At 38.8% G+C, this 17,947-nt stretch overlaps 1 protein-coding gene across 1 annotated transcript in view; it reads left to right on the top strand.

Moving 5' to 3' along the window:
• The window catches only part of CRYBG1 (crystallin beta-gamma domain containing 1), a 40,074-nt gene extending 23,538 nt beyond the window's left edge, over window positions 1-16,536 (top strand). The window contains exons 14-22 of the mRNA XM_054195693.1: window positions 105-231; window positions 426-458; window positions 2,216-2,325; window positions 2,597-2,726; window positions 6,462-6,601; window positions 8,966-9,089; window positions 10,273-10,431; window positions 13,256-13,418; window positions 16,306-16,536. Of these exons, the coding sequence (XP_054051668.1) occupies window positions 105-231; window positions 426-458; window positions 2,216-2,325; window positions 2,597-2,726; window positions 6,462-6,601; window positions 8,966-9,089; window positions 10,273-10,431; window positions 13,256-13,418; window positions 16,306-16,394 (1,075 nt within the window). The 3' untranslated portion in view covers window positions 16,395-16,536. The remainder of the gene's footprint in view (window positions 1-104; window positions 232-425; window positions 459-2,215; window positions 2,326-2,596; window positions 2,727-6,461; window positions 6,602-8,965; window positions 9,090-10,272; window positions 10,432-13,255; window positions 13,419-16,305) is intronic.
• Window positions 16,537-17,947: the final 1,411 nt, after the last annotated feature.

The raw sequence follows: 17,947 nt of genomic DNA, 5'->3' as shown, positions 1-17,947 counted from the left end.
TTTTTTATTTGTTCTTACATTAAGACAGTAGTGAATATACACATCTGTATTTTGGAAAAGTAGTGTGACTTCTAGCCATCACCCTCTTCTTCTGTCTCTCTTAGATGGGTGGCTTATGAGAATCCTGAGTTTACAGGGGAGCAGTATATACTGTCTAAAGGGCTATATCCCAGCATTGAGGCATGGGGAGGAAAGAATTGCAAAATATCGTCTGTTCAGCCGATCATTATGGTAAGGAGTTCATTTTATACTTGTTTTTCAAGTTTCTCTGAAGTGTTTGGAGCTATACTTTTTCTATCAAATTCAATTTATTTACATTCTTTAAACAATAATCAATAGTAAAATTTTGTATGTTTGTTATTTTATCACTGTTTAAAAAGTTGGTTTTTTTTTTTTCTTTTTTTGTCCTCTCCAAACTTATGCAGGATATTGTTGGAAGCGAAAGGGGTAAAGTCAAGGTAAGATACTTCTCATAAGTGCACGAAACATACTGTGTACTATCTGTAACATGTATAAATAAAGAAATGGTTTTTTGTCTAGTGTAACACCCAGGTACTTGCACAGGTGGTTGACTAGTCAGACAAAGAGTGAGAACTGCAGGTGAAGGAAGGCTGCTTTCCAAACCTCTTAAGTACGGCACATTAAGGCCCAAGGAAGGTGGGATTTAATACACAGCTGCCATCAGAACTTTCTCAGGTCACAGGCAATGATTTGGTTTAGCAAGTGAACTGTTTTTGGGGGTGTTGGTGATTGTTCTGAGGAGCTGGAGCCTGCAGCCCTCTGTGCAGAGGTGCAGGTACCCGCAGTCTGTTGCTGAGGTGAGGGCTCTGCAAGTTAGATGTTGTTCATGGTACAGTTGTGACTTAATTCCTTTTGAACCCAGTTCTTTGTTTAACAGTTCTGCTAATGGTGGTTGCAGTAGAAGGGAGTCTCATTCACTCACAAATACTGCTGAGTTGTGCTTAAAAGTTAATGCCATCTTTGTCAATAACTAAGAGAAGGAAACGGCAGGGAGAACTTGTCTGTTCAGTGAGTTAACATATTTTTACGTTGGACTGTCTCCTGCGTGCAAGACCTAATACGTACTTTTGACAGTGAGACTAATGGGCGGCTTTTTTCATCCTTTCATAATTCTGAACCTTTTCATGTTTGTCTCTGTACAAAGTTACTTTTATTTTCATTTCAGTCAAAATGGTGAGCGTGTTATGGAACTAGAAACTAGGGAGAGAAGTCTTAGCTGTCTTGTTTTGTATTCTTGATTAGTAGCATGCCTTTCTGTAATCTCCTGCATAGGAAAATGTATAAACTGTGGGGAATAAAAATCTCAAGGCTGCTTATTTTCAGCTATGTGCATGAAAAATTATTTGCAACTATATATTATGCGCCTATTAAGACCTTATCCTAAGGAAACAAAGAAGTAATGGCTTGTAGTCAACAGACTGCATCCCTCGTCAGCATGTTCCTCTTTGGAGAACGCTGTACATGCCCACACTTGCATCTCTGCTAAGAGTGAATAAAGCTGGTAGGCATGCGATAATGTGAATGACTTCTGTGTGATCAGGGTTAATTATCCTCTAAGCAAATTAGCAGGTTTGCTGCTTAGATTTTTTTTTTTCTTTTTAACGAGGACAAAAGACTCTGTCTGATGTATCTTCTCTTATCCTCCGAGCAGAGAAAGAAGCACTGACATGACTGTAACTATAGCTGTAACAGGCACATAAAGCCCATCTGCCCTGGGAATATATACTATGCCTGTTGGCATGCTGTCTGAGTACTTTGCCAAGATTATGCACCATTTATGATCTGAGAGACAGTTTTCATTTAGTGGGAAGAGTACGTATTTCGGAGATTAAATGGATTAATAATATAAAATAAAACCACTCATGGCCCTTTAGTAAAGGTGTGCCTATTCTGGCTATTCTGTGGGAATTTAAAAATCTTCTCTAGCGGATAGTCCAAGGAGCTATCTTTGTTAATGTTTTAATTCTTTTGTATATTACTGAGTGATTTACAGCTGGAAGTAATTTTTGGTATTGTTACCTTTCTATCTTGAAGAAGGATTGCAACACTGAAGAGCTAACAAATAATATATGCAACTGAGGATACCTGGGTGTTTTAAGTATGTTTTTATCTAGTTATAGAAGTAATGCTAGAGACATGTTACTGAAGGTTGAAGAATGAATTGTTTTAAACTATGTTTGCAACTTTTTTAAAGGTCCAGTTATTTTCAGAGCCTGAATTCAAGGGTAACTGCCAAATATTTGAAAAAACCACAAGATGTATTGATTCATTTGCTGTGAAGTCTTCAAAAATTTTAGATGGCAGGTAAGTTTTATATTGAGTGAATATTGCAAAATCGCTACAATAGTAAAAGTTGTAAAAAAGCAACAAGATTTCTAATACCTGAAGTGGTTTTGCATATGGGGAGTTACAGAGAACAATGCTTTGAAGTTTACACATCCGTCTTCAGCTTCTCAGGACAAAACATTGTAAATACAGTCTCTGTCAGTAGCTCTTGCTAAAGACTGAGAAACACTAGCATCATTTTACTTAAATAGAATTCTTAAGAGGCAATTTCTTCTCTTTCTTCCTGCAGCTGCGTAGTGTATGACGAGGAAGAATTCTCTGGTAACCAGTATGTGTTAGAAGAAGGAATCTATCCTGATCTGACGGCAATGGGTTGTTCACCCCAAGCAGTTCTAAAATCTTTACGGATTATAAATATTGTAAGTAAAGCTATTAGAAATATTGTAAAGTAAAGCTAAGTACACTGACTCTGCCCTCCCCATTTTTTGCAACAGTAAAAATGCTAGGGACACACAGATAGCAGAGGAGTATTTTTATTTTTATTTTCTATGCAGTAGCAGTTAAATGTCCTAGCTGCAGTCAGTTTTTTTGACCTCTGTGCTGTTTTTGCGAAGGCGAGGACATCACAGAAGCAGCTGCCTGGCATCACTGTTCTTAATAACAGCTTATAAAAAGGCCTTCTGTAAAAGGAGTCAAGGATGTGTCAGATAGACTCTTTATTTCCCAGTAGGAGAGACCACTTAGAGTGGGTTGAGAAAATGTCAGTAGGACAGTTTGAAGAAACATCTGTACTGAGGACCTTGTTTTTTATGCATATTAAAAAAGCAGACTTAACTAAGCAACTTTGCATGAAGTACATGTAATTATAAACCACTATTGCTATCATCAAGGAAATGCAATTTGAGTTAATCATGAAATAATGCACCCTTCCAGATAAAGTAAAGCAACACCAGACAGTGTTGTTGTTATGTGTGGTGGATACAAACTAAACAACATTTACATATTTTGTAACTCATCAGTGGCAAAGAACAAGTTTGCTCAAGCCTATAACCAATCATTATGATGGATCACTTACGGAATCTGCAAATATCTTTTAAGATCAAAGTAATTACTAGCAAAATGTGGTCAAGAATCCAGGAACTTACGGCAATATGAAGAGATGGCACTCATTTTTAAAAAGCAGTACACTATTGACTCTCTTTGAATTTGGCAACTTTATTGCACACCACTGTAATTTTGGTAACCAGTCAGTGATGTAGCAGTTGACAAAGGAGAACTAAAATGTGTCATCCTCTTTCATGTCTCTGGAGCATTTTGATGTACAGCGTAAACAAACATCTGCAGCAAGTATGTCTGCCTTCTGAACTCCTTGGCTGTCCAGTAGAACGATCCTATTAAAAGTATTAGAAGTGTTTCTAGCCAAGCTTGGTGGGTGATCACCGTGAACTAAAATAGGCTCTTTTGTACATGTCAGTATTGAGTTCTTGGGTTTAAAATGCTTTTTTCAAGTTGGAATGATCAGCTTGCTTTTGGAAAATTTATTATTTGTTACAGAAACAGCTGTGTTAAAACAGCCAATGCCAGTTCTGTGCCTCTTCAAGTTCTTAAAACTTTTGAAACTTATTCTAGCCCTACAATTTATCACGTCAGACAGTAGCATGGAGCTGCGTCTGCCTGCGAGTCATGTGCTGCCGCTTCCTTCTTCAGAGGCTTCCTACCTGCAGAGAAGAGGAAAATGGGTTGTTTTGCTCAGTGGTTTATTAGTAAACCAGAATACAGAGAATAAGACGTTAGGTGGAAATGATCATATTATACTGTTCATTTTTCATAATTTCACATAAGCTTGAACCTTATTATTCTAAATACTGGTTTCACCTGTCAGATTTATTTTGGCACTGTGTTTTTGGCAGTGCCAATCTTAATGCCTCCCCACCATCTGCCATTCCCATAACTTTCCTCATGATTTTTCTGTGACATTTCTGTACAAGAAGCACCTTTGCAATTTTAATATGTCATGTTACTATACTTATCTAGTTTAACTCCCCTTTGAGAAGGTTCCTTCCATTTCGAAGGAACCATAAAAAAAGGAAATGAAAGGGATATTCAATGAACTTGAAAGTGAAACTTAAAAGGGCTTTTATTCATAAGCTCAGGGGTTTTGGTTTTTTGTACCACTGCATTTTTGCTCGATTGTGCTTGCTTTGCATGCTCCATGTGGTTGTGCTGCAGATAGAAAATAGCATTTTTCCTTCTTGAATTGGCTACATGTTCTTTTTCCTGAACATATGATTAAAAAAAACCAAACCTGTGAATGTGGTTTATGCTTGAACAGTCATGCTGAAAATACTTCTTTTTAATGAGCAACTCTGTGAAGTAACTGAATGTAGATAAACAGGGGAGCACCAGCTTTGTACAGTGGACTACATGGGAAGTACTGAAAGAAAACTCGTGAGCTGACCTTGCACTTCTTTCTGTGGGGAACATTTTATAGAACAGTGGTACTGCTCAATCTAAAAAAAAATGCCTAGAGTGGAAGTTGTGGCCGAAAATTGGAGGATTGCCTTTTCTGCCTGTGTGTTTTCTTTGTAAGTAGGTTATTCCTGAAGCGTTGCACATGGCTCAAGGGCTGCTGCCTGGCCAGTAGTGAGTCTCAGAGTGCAGGTTCAGGTCTGTAAAAGGGCTGAGGGGTCGCAGGCACCTCACATCATAACGGTTTTACTGCTCCTGGCGGGCTCTTTACCTGTGATGACGCATGACAGTCTAACTGGCGTTAACCTTTCATGGTGGGGATGAGCATACTCTTATTTTGGTGTAAGTTGGAAGACGTCTTCTGGCATTTGCCACAGCCTGGCAGTGTGGGTGCGATCAGGGAGCATAGCTCAGCTGCTGAGTGATAACCTGGACTGCTGCGTGGATAATGGTGACGCTCATGCAACGTTGTCATCTGGGCCCTTAAACATCTAAAGGAAGATTAAAGAGGAATTTAAGCACTGTCTAGAAATTGGTAGACATGAGGTCTTGCCTAACAAAGTCACACGGAAGCGCGAATATCCGCTGCCGTGCATCTACGGAGCCACCCTCTGCCTTGGAGGGCCTGTTTCCATGCCTGAGGCCTGATGCGGGTCTGTCGAGACTTCGCGTCATGTCGGGCGTTCCTGATCCAGTTGATGTGTTTCGAGCATGCTGAACATATGCCAGCAGGAAGGAGCTCTTCTGGCTGTGGCGTTGGCTTTATGCAGTTGTTACTGGAAGACTTGCAAGAAAGGGAGTGTCAGGGTCATTTCTATCTGTGAGCATAAACTAACACCAGGACACTCAGGCTTAATTGACTTTACCCGGAGGGTTTTCAAACCCTTACCTCCCAGCTTCCAAGGGAAGGCCTTAATTGTGAGAGGTTATTTCCAGTCCACTGCAGGCACCTTACCACATGGGGAAAAAAAAATTGAGTCCAAGGTTCATTACCTAGAAGGCATTTAAATGATGCAGGGGGCTTCATGTGGGCAGAATCCCTTTGACACCAGAAGTGTTTTGACAGAGGGAGAAGAATCACCTCCCCACAGCAACTCGGAGGATTCAGATTTTATGGTTTTTGCTTGAGTTGTGAATTTCACCTCAGAAGAACGAATCTTGATGCTTTTGTCTAGTCAGAGATTGATGTTGCCATAAGCTACGTCAAGAGTTAATAATGAGAGCAGCAAGTGATAAGCAGTGAGGCAAGGCTGGCGTCATTTGAAGCTGTAGAAATCAATATTATCTTTACTGTGTGTGCAGGTCTGAAGGTGAAAATTCCTACAATGAGTGGTGTTTAGTGCAATGGAAGAGGGATATGGCATTAATTAAAATGTATTTAAAAACATACTTAAGGTACTATGCAAGAATCAACTACAGAGACATTTGTGTGTGCCTTAAGATAAGGAAGTTTTACGTGTCATGCGAGAAGATTCCTTGCGTGTTTTGTATAAGAGCTTTTTATTACTACTTTTAAAACTTTCTTCTAAGTAACCTGTTGCAGAGCAAGAACATTATTCAGGGTCTTTGATCTTAAACAATCAAGAGGAAGCCTCTGGAATAAAAGGGCTGTGTGGAGTAATGATGTTCACAGTTAGCATCTGGAGTTCTAACATCCTATAAAAGTGCTCATCTTCCTTTTGCAGGAGCTGTCTGAGCCGTGCATAGCTCTTTTTGAAAAGGTGGGTTTCCAAGGAAAGAAAATTGAATTCAGTACGGAAATCTTAAATCTCCAGTTCCTGGGATACAATCCTCGAATAGCTTCAGTTCAAGTCCTTGGCGGCATGTAAGTTTAAAATCACTTTTTGATTCTTTAGAATGATGTAGTTATTCAACAGAAAAAATACAGATGTTAGAAAGCAAGGAGCATAAAATTAGAATGTCATAATGTGTGTAGTGCATTAATGCAGTTTCTTCTTGTAGAACCTTTTCACATCCTCTTTCAATAAAATTTTATCACTGACTGGTGCCCTGTGCTAGAAGTTTAAATAAATTTGAATAAAGCTCACAAGGAAACTAGTGTCTTCTCTCACGCCGTATCATAAAAGCCAGCTTGCACAGCATCCTTAAAAGCAACTTCTGTGCTCTTTGTTTAGATCTCAGTCATAAAAAAAAAATAATAAAATCATTCAATTTGTGATCTGTGTTGTAAGTTCAAATGTTTTAACAAGTCTTCACGTTCATCCTTTTACCTGATGTTATGGACACAATGGTACAATCAGATCGTGATCTGGCCCCTTTTGGCATTAGTAATAATCCCTTTTACTTCAGGAACTGGGTTGTAAATCTATCAGTTAAATTCCTTAGCTATTTTAAGCAGTTGTGTTCTCTAAATTTCTTTTTGAAGATCTTGTAAAAATAGTCTGTGATGAAGTTTAAAAACTGTCTGGAAGTCTTTTGAAAACTACTGTGCTATCTTCTTCTAGTGCTGTTAAATTTCTCTTTTTCTTTTTTTCCTGTTGTTAGCCTCTACCTCCAAGATACTTGCCCCAAGTATATGTTCAGGTTTTTTGTAACTTGAAGAAAGTGACTTATTTTTTTATAATGATAGATCCATGTTACTGTTGCTTTGCATTTAAATGTATTCTTTTGGAGAGGTAAATTTCCAAGGTGTGTGCTAGAGAGATGCTGTTGGATAGCTTAAGACTGCCCTCAAGTGGATAGCTAATACCAGATCTGTAGAGCAAACCATTTTCCCCGTTTGTATAAGCTGATCAAAGGGTTTCCTTAGCACGCTGAACTGAAGTTTGAAACGTAAAGGTCAAAATAGAAGGTACATGCTCCGTATTCTGAAGTCTCCTGAGATTTCAATATCTTTCACCATAACCACAATATAGCTGATTCCCACTTTGCATAACATGAAATAACATGAACTCAAGCATCAAGTTACTTCTTTGCCAAGAACGTGGTTACCATGATTCTGGGTAACGGAGTTGTGAACTGTGCATGTTTCCTGTCCAGTGAATAGATATGTTTTTTCTGGTTGATCATTGGAAACGTATAGAGTATGATATGAAAATTCTGATTTCATTTTAGCAGGGTCAGCTGCTGAAATGTGCTAAAATACAGGTTTCAGAGGGTCCTTGCCCCTAGTGCCTCTCTTCGTGAAGGGGTTTTCGTTTTCTCTTCCTTTGCTAAGAGACATCCATTTACAATTCTCTTAATTTCATACCTGGGCAGAGATGTGCATTAGGCTGTGAAAAGCAGCAAAATTAAGGTGAGTGTGCTTTTTCTGGATATAGGATATAGACAAATACCGACAAATCAGTTGGAGGAAAGGAGATAACAGGGAAAATGTGCATATTGAGTGTTCTTGTACTCAAAAACCTATGGCTCTTGGACAGTCCCAACAACTCAGTGCGAGAAAACTCAAGGAATTTCACTGCATTGCAGCCTATTTCAAAGTCTAGTTGGAATTTATCGCCTGTGCCAACAGCAGAGAAGCAGAAGTCAGGTTCTGACAGGTTGCTCTCAATCTGATTGTAAGTGTGGTTGGATGTGTGGTAGGCTATGCTAAACAAAATTTTTCTATATGCCTTTTTTTCCTCTCTCTCTTTTTTTCTTTTTTTCCCTTCTTTTTTTTTCTTTCAGGTATTTGGAAAGAGGAAAGGTGTTCTGAAATAAAACCTCTATCAAAATACCCTAGAGAACTTCACCCTGTTGCAGTTCCAGTATTTGCCTGTTTCAGTCTGCATCCCTAGTAGTTCTTTCCCATGTGGGTCAGGCCTGTGCAAATTAAGATACACAGAACTACTGGTTCTACACATGCAGCACTCTATCATATACAGCATATATATCATATACATATATGCTCCTTGAGGAGTCAGAGTACCTCCTGAAAACAGATGATACTTAAAAGTTGGGTTTTCCCTTTAAGGCAAGAAAATGCTTTGTTTCATTCAGCTTGTAATTTTTAAATAACAGGCCTTTAAAATGTGAACTCCAGTGTACTCATCTTAATGCTATTGATCTAAATCCGAACATGATTTTATTACTTTTGAGTTAAAAAGAAGGTCATTGCCTTTCCAAAGCTAAATGCTACTACTATGTGGGGAAAATTTCTGTTAAACCCATTTATTGATTCCAAAGCAGGATTTGGCAGTAAAAGCATTCTGTCTTTTTTCTTTTTTTTTTTTTTTTCCCCTCATAGATGGATAATTTATGAGCATAGTAATTATAGGGGGCGTCAGATGTTGTTATCACCAAATGAAATTCCAGATTGGCATAAAATGAGTGGCTATCGTCAGATAGGTTCTCTGAGACCTTTACTGCAGGTGAGTAGGCTCTGACGTGAGATTGTCAAGTACTAATTTATATTTTGTAATGGGGTGGGGGAATATTACACAGTTCAAAGCAATGTTATGGTCTTGATGCATGTCATAAGCTTCAGTAGTGGCAATTGTGTAAAGAAATTGCTCTACGGTTTCGCTTGTAATAAAAGCTATTTGATTACGCTACATGGCTTTGCAGTTCTACTTCTTAAACTGTTCATTAAGTATACTTTAAACCAAAATAGAGAAGACAGCATATAAGGATTGGCTAAATGATTTTAACAAATAATGGCTATAACTACTGTATATAAATTATTTTAAGTTGTTTTATAATTAGCACCCACACTGGTCACTGGTGTACTGTCTGTACTATCTGCATTATTTTTGGAACAACAAGAAAGTCGGTCTACAAAATTGGATACTTCAATTAGTAGTGATTTTGTGTTGATTTAGGGAGTAAAGTCCTTCCCTGCTTATTACATAGCAGAATAATTTTCATATCTAATGCAAAATTTATTCTCGTGGTGTCCTTTTCGTTTTGTTCTCTAAAAAAGGACCATGTGCTTTGGTCCAATGCTGCAGCAGTCCTGTGAGCTTTAATATTTGAGGGTCTTGCTGAGCCCTATTTTATTGAGGAAGCAAGTTTTTGTAATTCACGGATTACTTGTACCTGTAACCAAATGCATTTGCTTGCTGTCATTGTATAGCCTTAAACAGAGTTAGGAATAATGCATTTTGACTGCCCTGGCTGAGAGCTTGTCTAAACAGAAATTTAATGTGTAAGAAGCAGCAGCATGAATGTGCAGCGTAATACTTGCTGCCAGTGAAATAAGCAGCACTGCACGAGTACATCCTTAATGAAAGCTAAGAGCATTTATGCAAGAAGTTACCAGAGAGAAGCTGGTGCTGCTCTGAATTAAAAATTCTTAGCTTTCCACCATGTGCTGATCTGAGTGCAGAGGAAAGTCTAAAATTCTCCATGCAGAATGGGGAGTTCTCCAAGCTTGGCTTGTCCTAGACATTTATGGACTTTGGAATTAAATTCTAGAATGGAAAATTAAGCTTTCTGAAAGAAAGAGGGAGGCGTGGGGTTCAGCACCGAACAGTAATTGCTCTGAAGTTAATCAGAGCAGGATGTGTTCTGTGCTGAGACTGTGGTTAGAGTTATGTTTTTTTTTTCCTGTAGAAACGCGTGTACTTCAGGCTTCGAAACAAGGAAACGGGAAAATTCATGTCAGCTGATGGAAACTTAGACAATCTGAATCTTCTCAGAATACAGGTTGCAGAAGATACAGACTCAGATGATCAAATCTGGGTTTATCAGGATGGATTCATAAGGTGCCGGGTGAGGTTCAAGTTCAATGTGAAATTTTTTCTTTTCTTCTCCAATAGTAGGGCTTTCTGAATTCAATTCCTACTGTATCATCTTAATGTATTTTATAAGCTTATTCCATTTCAGCTGTAATACAGTCTTTTTGTAGGGGTTGTTTTTTGGGTAGGGGTTTTTTTTGGTGGTTGTTGTTGATGTCTTTTGTTGAATTCTGTCTTTTCAGGTGTTATAAACTACTTGTAAGATACCTTTTTTGATGTAATTGAAATTTTGAGAGATTTTAGTTATTCTTTACTTTTTCCCCTAAAGAATAGTAGCCTCATAAGTACAATCAACACCAGGAGATCGTTGTCTACTCTTGATGAGCTCCTTCCACTTTCATGCCCTCTTTCTCCACGGTGAAAATATCACAGAAGTGTCAAAGCAGGGGAGACCTTTTAAAATGCTGACCCTTCCTGATAATATTTTTAACCACGCGTACCTTGTGGTGGGTCAATTAGTGTAATGTAGGTTATATCCTCTTCTGCATTCAGGCAAGCTATAAGATAAAATCCCACTCTTTGGGGTTTTTTTGGTTGGTTAGTTTTTTTAGTGGTTATCCCTGTATTTGTCAAATTCATCCCTTTTCCATTCCTCTGTACAAGTTTCCAAATGAAGTCCTACTTTTCTCACAGTCCATAAAACTAATCGTGTGCGAATTGTCATTAAGGTGAGCAGAGGTATGCGCAGTTCATAATGTTTAAGCATGAACAGTCTTAGGTAGGGATGCCAGCCAAAGAAAATTAAGTTACTTTAATACTGTTAAACAGCTTGACAGCAAAGAATCATGTGAACTTTTTCTATAGGATTGTATAACTTCAAAGGAGCCATTTATAACTATGTCATCTATGCTGGAGGGAAGAATCTTACTGTTAATAAGCTAAGGCATTGTTTGGACATGTTTACAGGACACATGCGGTAGTAAAAGAGATTTATGCAGACAGCAAAATGGTGCCAAGTAAGCTAAAAGCTTTAATATCGCATACAAAAGACTTCTGTCTTGCTAGCGCCTCTCAAACATTTCACTGCAAGTATTCATATCGCGACAGTGTGGTGTTACATGGCTCTGGATAAATGCTTTTGTTTTTTGTCCCTGTCTCTGTATCTCATAAAGCAGTTTTTCTATGTACAGAAAATACACACTCGTGCTGTACAGCAATCGGGTAGCTTAGTGCAGGGTGCAAGCTCACAGCATTGATCTTAAATTACCGAACTCTTACAGAGCTCTGCCATCTTTCTGTTGAATATCAGTAAATGTATTTTGCACCAAAAAAAATTTGGTTTTCACCACATTTTAAAAAGAAAATTAAGCTGGTGGGTGGGCAGTCGCGTGCATGTAGGCAGAGACAGGTTACTGGAAGAACTTGTGCCTTTCCTCCTGTAAGCTTGGGTCATCTCACTGACTCGTGAGTCACGGTACCTTGAGGTATGCTGAGGTCTTCAAGGAAGGGCTGTTTTAGATAGGTGGGTAACCAGTAAGCAGGTTATGAAAGTCCTTCTGCTTGTTTTGTCAGAAACAGATACAAATAGCAGATATGAATTCAGGTCTCCTCACTCTTCATGAGTTTCTTGGAGAAGGGTGAAGTAGTAGCCTAGATACAGATGAGAATTTCAGAACAGCAGAACTAAATCAACTTACTTCAGTTCTAGGTTATGATAGTAAGAAGTACTACTTCTTCAAAACTACATATTTAATAATTTAGGGCTGTATCAACAATGGCAGATAACCTTGTTTAATCTGCCGCTGAAGTCTATTCAGAAGTTACGAGGTGGCTTATGGTGATCTATTGAAAAATCACTGTTCACGTAAAATAATTAACTGTTAATACAGCCTTAATATTCTTTTCAAGCAAGCTTGATTTGGTTTTTTTGCCAGTTCTTTTTTTAACCATAAAGACATTTGCAGAGTTTTGACATCAAGTAATACAAATGACCAGGAAAAGAACATGGAACAAAGAGGAAAATACTACTGTGACACACTGTGAAATTCATACACTCTACACCGTGCAGTTATGTCCTTTATCTCAAAAGGTTATTGCAGAACTAGAAACAATTAAAGAGCAAAAAAAGGATGACCAGATGAGACAGAGGGCTCCTATGCAAGGAAGAGAGAAAATAGCTAGGACTTCTTAGCCTGCAAAGGGTGCGGTTTGAGGGATGATATGATTGAAATTTCTGCAAACGTAGGGAGGGGAAGAGGGGTGAGGAGAACATCAAATAAAACTAGTAGTTGCCTATCAAATTATTGTTTCATTTTATCTTTTTTGTAATAGTAGTAGTTAAGATTTGGAACTGCTTGCCATGGAAGCGTTACGATACAGAAGGGTGTACGTGTAAAAGGGTTACATTGATCTCAGTGGAAAGTGGGTAACAAATTCACATATGGGACAGAAACCCTCCAGATACTAACAGTGTCAGCTCTGCATGGAAAAGTCTCTGGACTGGAAATTGCTGTAGACTGGGAGAGTTTACGAGGAACATCCTGCACCCAAGAGCAGAGTGAATGTAATCTCCCATAGCATCTGTTGTTGGCCACTGCTGGAGGCAGGTGCTAATTGCACCTTTTGATCTGATACAGCATGGTTATTTTAATGTTCTTGTGTAGTGGAGAGTGTCAGCAGAAACAGGAACAAAAGAAAAATAAATAGTCTTGAGTTTGGGGCAAAAATACATTCCTTTAGGGAAAGTAGTTCCTAGATTCCTTTTGCACCTGCTGACATCTCTCCTATCTGATCAAAAACCAGTGGATACTAGAAGTAAGGCCTTTTGAATAATTGCTGTTGCCTTTCTGGTTATACAGATGGCCGAGGACTGCTGCTTGACAATTGTTGGAAATCTTATAACTCCTGGCTCTAAACTCGGTCTGTCATTTGAGCGGAATGAAGACAAACAATATTGGCATATTAGTCCTGATGGCAGGATTTACAGCAAGATGAAACCCAACCTGGTTTTAGATATCAAAGGTAAGCAAATGTGTTATCTCATTACATTGTGTCTTAATTACACGGTATTTACAGTGGGATAGGCACTAAACGTGCCTATAAATTAAGGATGGTGTTATAGTTACTTTAATCTAGAATCAAAAAAGACCCGATTAGCTAGTCTGACCTCCTGAATTATACAGGCCCTAGGACTTAATTTCATTTTTCCTACATAAGAGTTTAGTAACTCACAGTACTTGCTTATCTTGTATTCCCAGTGTCCACTCACTCTAGATATCCTCAGTTAATTTTAGGTGGCACTGGGTGATGTGAATATAATTATTTAAAAATGCTGAAGCAAGAAAAACCTAGCTTCTCATTAACTTTAATATGTATAGAGCAAATTTTCTTATATAGTAGTTGTAGATGCAATAGCCAAAGGATATTGGGAAAGCTGTACACTGCTGTACACTGATGTGATTGGATGTAAAAAGTTTTTTTTCATTTGTTTATTAATGGCTATACCTTTATCGCGAACGTGAGATTCTGCCATAGCAGCCTAAGGTCTGTGCACACTTGATGTGTGTTTTACAGTTGCTTTTGTCACAGAAATTTGATTCATGTAGATAGTGTTTCTAAACTTCGTTTTCACAGTTTTGTAGAAGGTCTGAAAAAGCAGCAAATGGAATGATTAGCAGAATTAGCATAATCAGATATTCTTAGATAACTGCATTTTTGGGTGGGGAGAGTAATCATTTTCTATAGCTGTTAATCTTGGCTGTTTTAAAACTAATATTGCATTGATGCTGTGACATTAATTACAGCAATTACCAAAAAAAAAAACCACAAACCAAGCAAACCCAACCAGAAAACCCAAAACCAAACCAAAAAACAGAGTCAGCAGCCAGTACTTTAGAACTAAAAAGGGCAGGACTATCAGAACTGTGAGAAAAGCATTATCTGATGTCTGACCATAACACAACACTGGCACAAATAGTCACAAAGTCTCTTTAGTGACGTAAAAAGCTAGTGATAGATTAATTATAAACTTGTCAAAAAGACTGCAGTTCAAGGGAGAGCCTTTAGTCACGGTGACTCTGCATACCTGTTTCTAAAGTCGGTTCTGAGTTGCACCAAACAAGCAGAAATACTATTATGCTGCCTTGTCTTCAGTTAATCGTGTTAAAAACAATTATGTATTCTGCATTTATAATTGAAGAACTTCACAATGGATAGGTCTGGCGATGAAAGTATAGATGCATCCTTAGTTTAAAGAAAAAAGTGACTGTGTAAGGTAAATATGAAAGACTAGGTACATTTAGCTTTTATTTGAGAAAGCCTAGTAGGAACATTACCTGTTTCTGCCACTTCTGCTGATCCATTCTCGACCACAAATCGAGCACTAACGAATTCTTCAGCAAGTGAATGTAGCTGTTCAGCGGGGCAGTTACCGGTGCCACCTGGTGGAGATACTGGCATAGCGCGAAGCCTTGTCCAGAGCACCGCACTAGCAAAGAAAATAGTCTCTCGTTCCACTGAAAAAAATCCCATCTTTTTCCATTGTAACATGTTTATATTCTGTCAAACACTGCTTACAAAATATTTTTTGTGCTCGCAGTGATAACTGAGCTATGTAGCTGATGTTATTTTTTGTAGCCGCTGGTTAGGCTTTTTTCCCGTGGGAGTGTTTGATCTGATATTCCCTTCTTTTTTTCCCTCTTTCTGAGGAACTTTGCAAGTATTCCTACTGTGTATCTACTGCTTTTTAGTAATTGCCTGGTGATGGCCAGGAGAGAAATCACGTTGGTGTTAACCTTCTCAGAGCCCTTTCTGATTTGGGACAGCGGTACCAGAAGGTCTCCCCCAGACTCCTGAAGCGGAGATCACCCAAGGTGCTTGAGATGGCATTTTCTTAGTACAAGAGCTGTTCTTAATTATGCCTGCCCATGCGGGACTCCAGGTGCCGAGCATATTTCTTTCGGAGATCTGCTGAATCCATATCAGTTAACGCCCATCATAAGCTGTCAGCTGCCAGGCTGTCTTTTGCACTTTCCGGGAGAGTGAGGCTATCGAGGTGCAGAAAGGAAAGACGGTGTCCATAAGAGTGTCCTGGTGCTCTGTATAAATGGTTGGCTCAGGTTACTGTTTCCAATGGGAATATTACCTGCCACTGCAGGTGTGTTGTGCTACACGAGATGCACGTGTCCTACATTTCTGCACTGTGTGCTAGATTGGAGAAAAACATGTCAGTTCTGACTTTCAGCTCCAGTCAAGCATTTCTTTGCTTCCGAGTTTCTTAAGTCAGGATACTAGTGGTGCTCTTCTATGGGCACATGTTTGGCATTGCATCACGTGAGTGAATTAAGCCCTTCTGAGAAAGGGTTGTGTGTTGCATTCGGGTATGTTCAGCTGCCAGTGCAAGCAGCTGAACATCGGGTGATATTCTGTGTGTGGTGACTTGTGATGCAGCTGGTCAAAATACAGGATTACAATGGTTAGGAGTAAATGAGTACCAGACCTCATCCCTGGTGTGGTCATGCTCGCATTGTCTGTTAGCAGCAGGACTTTTTTCATCGTGTAAACATCATCCTTAGTGACAACTGTTGAGGGGAACCTGAACAGCCAAGTTTGACTTTTGGGAAGTGACAGTTTTAAAGGAGCTGCACCTGACTGCATTGCAGTGTTTCCTTCCTTTCCCATCCGGGCTGAAAAAGCCGAGGGGTGGCTGAAGGGGTGAGGAGGAGGAGGCAGCCTCCCCTGTTTCAAAATTAATTCCAATAGCAGGCAGTGATGAAAATCAGTTTGTCTTTTCAGTGCCTTGAGAAGAGAAACTGTCTACACCAGCACTTTATTAGAGTTGCCCTGAAACCTAGCGTGTATGTCTCTTATTTCAAAGATAATCTACACTCTTTGAAATTTTTCTTTACAGGGGGCGCACAATACGATCGTGACCACGTTGTTGTCAACGCAGTCAACGAAGAAAAGTTAACGCAGTGTTGGGAACCACTGGTTGTATAAACCCAAACAAGCAAAGATGATGTTTGAATTGGCCACTATTCTGGACACTAGGATTGGCGCTGCCATCTCTGAAGGATACAGGATCAGCAATGAGAGTTTTGTCTTTTCTTTGCAATTTTAAAAAGAACAAGCAACAGAATGATTTCACCTGTCTAAGATTATTATCTCTATAAAAGCTTGAGTATCTCTCAACCTTTTTTCTCTTTTTTTTTTTTTTTTTTTTTTTTTTTTTTTTTTTTAAATCATCACAACTCAATATGAGATAAAGAGTGGTAGTTATGCCTCGGGCTAGAATAGAAGAACTAAAGGTGGGAAAGACCCCATGGAGTTACAATTGTGTTAATCCAGAATAGAGAATAAGTATAACTTTAAATTATTTTTTAAAGGTGTTTTTTTTTTTTTTTTCAACTGAGAGAAGGGCTAAAAAATAATTAAAGCTTATTTCATAAAGGACAGGAGTGCAATGTGTATGTGGGTATAGCAACTTGGACCTACGGGCTATAATATAGAGAAATATTCACTACTGAAAATTAATATATTTGTTTCACTGGAACAAACTTATGTTTACTGAAAGTTTAAAGACTGCTAGCACACAGCACATCCAAAGAGTTTTTAACATGTGCCTTCAAATATAGTTAGTATGCTAATATAGTGAGTTCTAAATTAAAAAATTCTAGATTTTTCTCATGTAGAGAGACTATGTAAATTAGTAGATGTTTGTTAGAAAAAGAGAAGGGTGGCAAAAGGATGCATCGAAATGTGAAGAACTTGCCCATTTTCTAGGCTGCCTAACTTTTTGAGTTACGGCTGTTTTACTTTTTTGCCAAGTCAAATTTTTACCCTTTGGAACAGTTCCAGTAAGTACAGTCTTCCCGAACTCCAAAATCAGGTAGAAAACAAGAATTCTTAGGGAAAGTATCACTCTACATGACTGCAAAAGCACCTAAGCACCATGGTTACTAAGTTTTTCAGCCGCTGACGGTTGGGCTTACCATGGAGAATGTGGGACTCCCAGGTATTTCTGGCGATGTCGGAGAGCAGTGTCTGGTGGGCTGCTGGCTCCTGGTTTGCTGCTGAGCAGAAATGTCAGACTGCTCTAGTAGGGGGCATAGCCAAACCTGGGTACGTGCCCCGTCACAAGGGCTAGGCCCGTTCGAAGTAAGCGTTACTGGTTTAGTAAAGAGCTTGTGACAAGTAAGATACACTAATGATTGCAGAAATACTTCTGTTGCCCTGCTCTTAATCTGGTCTTGCTGGTTTTCCATAATAATGTTGGCAAAAAGGTAAAATACAAACCCAGTCTTGTACTATGCTGCTGTGTTTTGTTCTGGTTTAGACCAGTGTTATTACAAGCTGCTCCTAGGAGCATCCAGGCCTTTGTCTTGCATAGTAAGTCTGTTTAAAATTAACATTTTCATTACTATTGTATTGCCTCAAAGGATACTGGTGCTTTTATTGTTACCACCCTAAAGGAAGTGCCTTACTAATTTTCTTCCTTTTGTACAGACGTACTGAAGTTTTGTTGCTCTGAAATGTGCTGCTTTTAGTTCTTC

The sequence above is a fragment of the Rissa tridactyla genome, chromosome 3 (assembly GCF_028500815.1).
Source record: "Rissa tridactyla isolate bRisTri1 chromosome 3, bRisTri1.patW.cur.20221130, whole genome shotgun sequence".
Taxonomy (NCBI): domain Eukaryota; kingdom Metazoa; phylum Chordata; class Aves; order Charadriiformes; family Laridae; genus Rissa; species Rissa tridactyla.
This window is presented reverse-complemented; position numbering and strand designations above follow the sequence as displayed.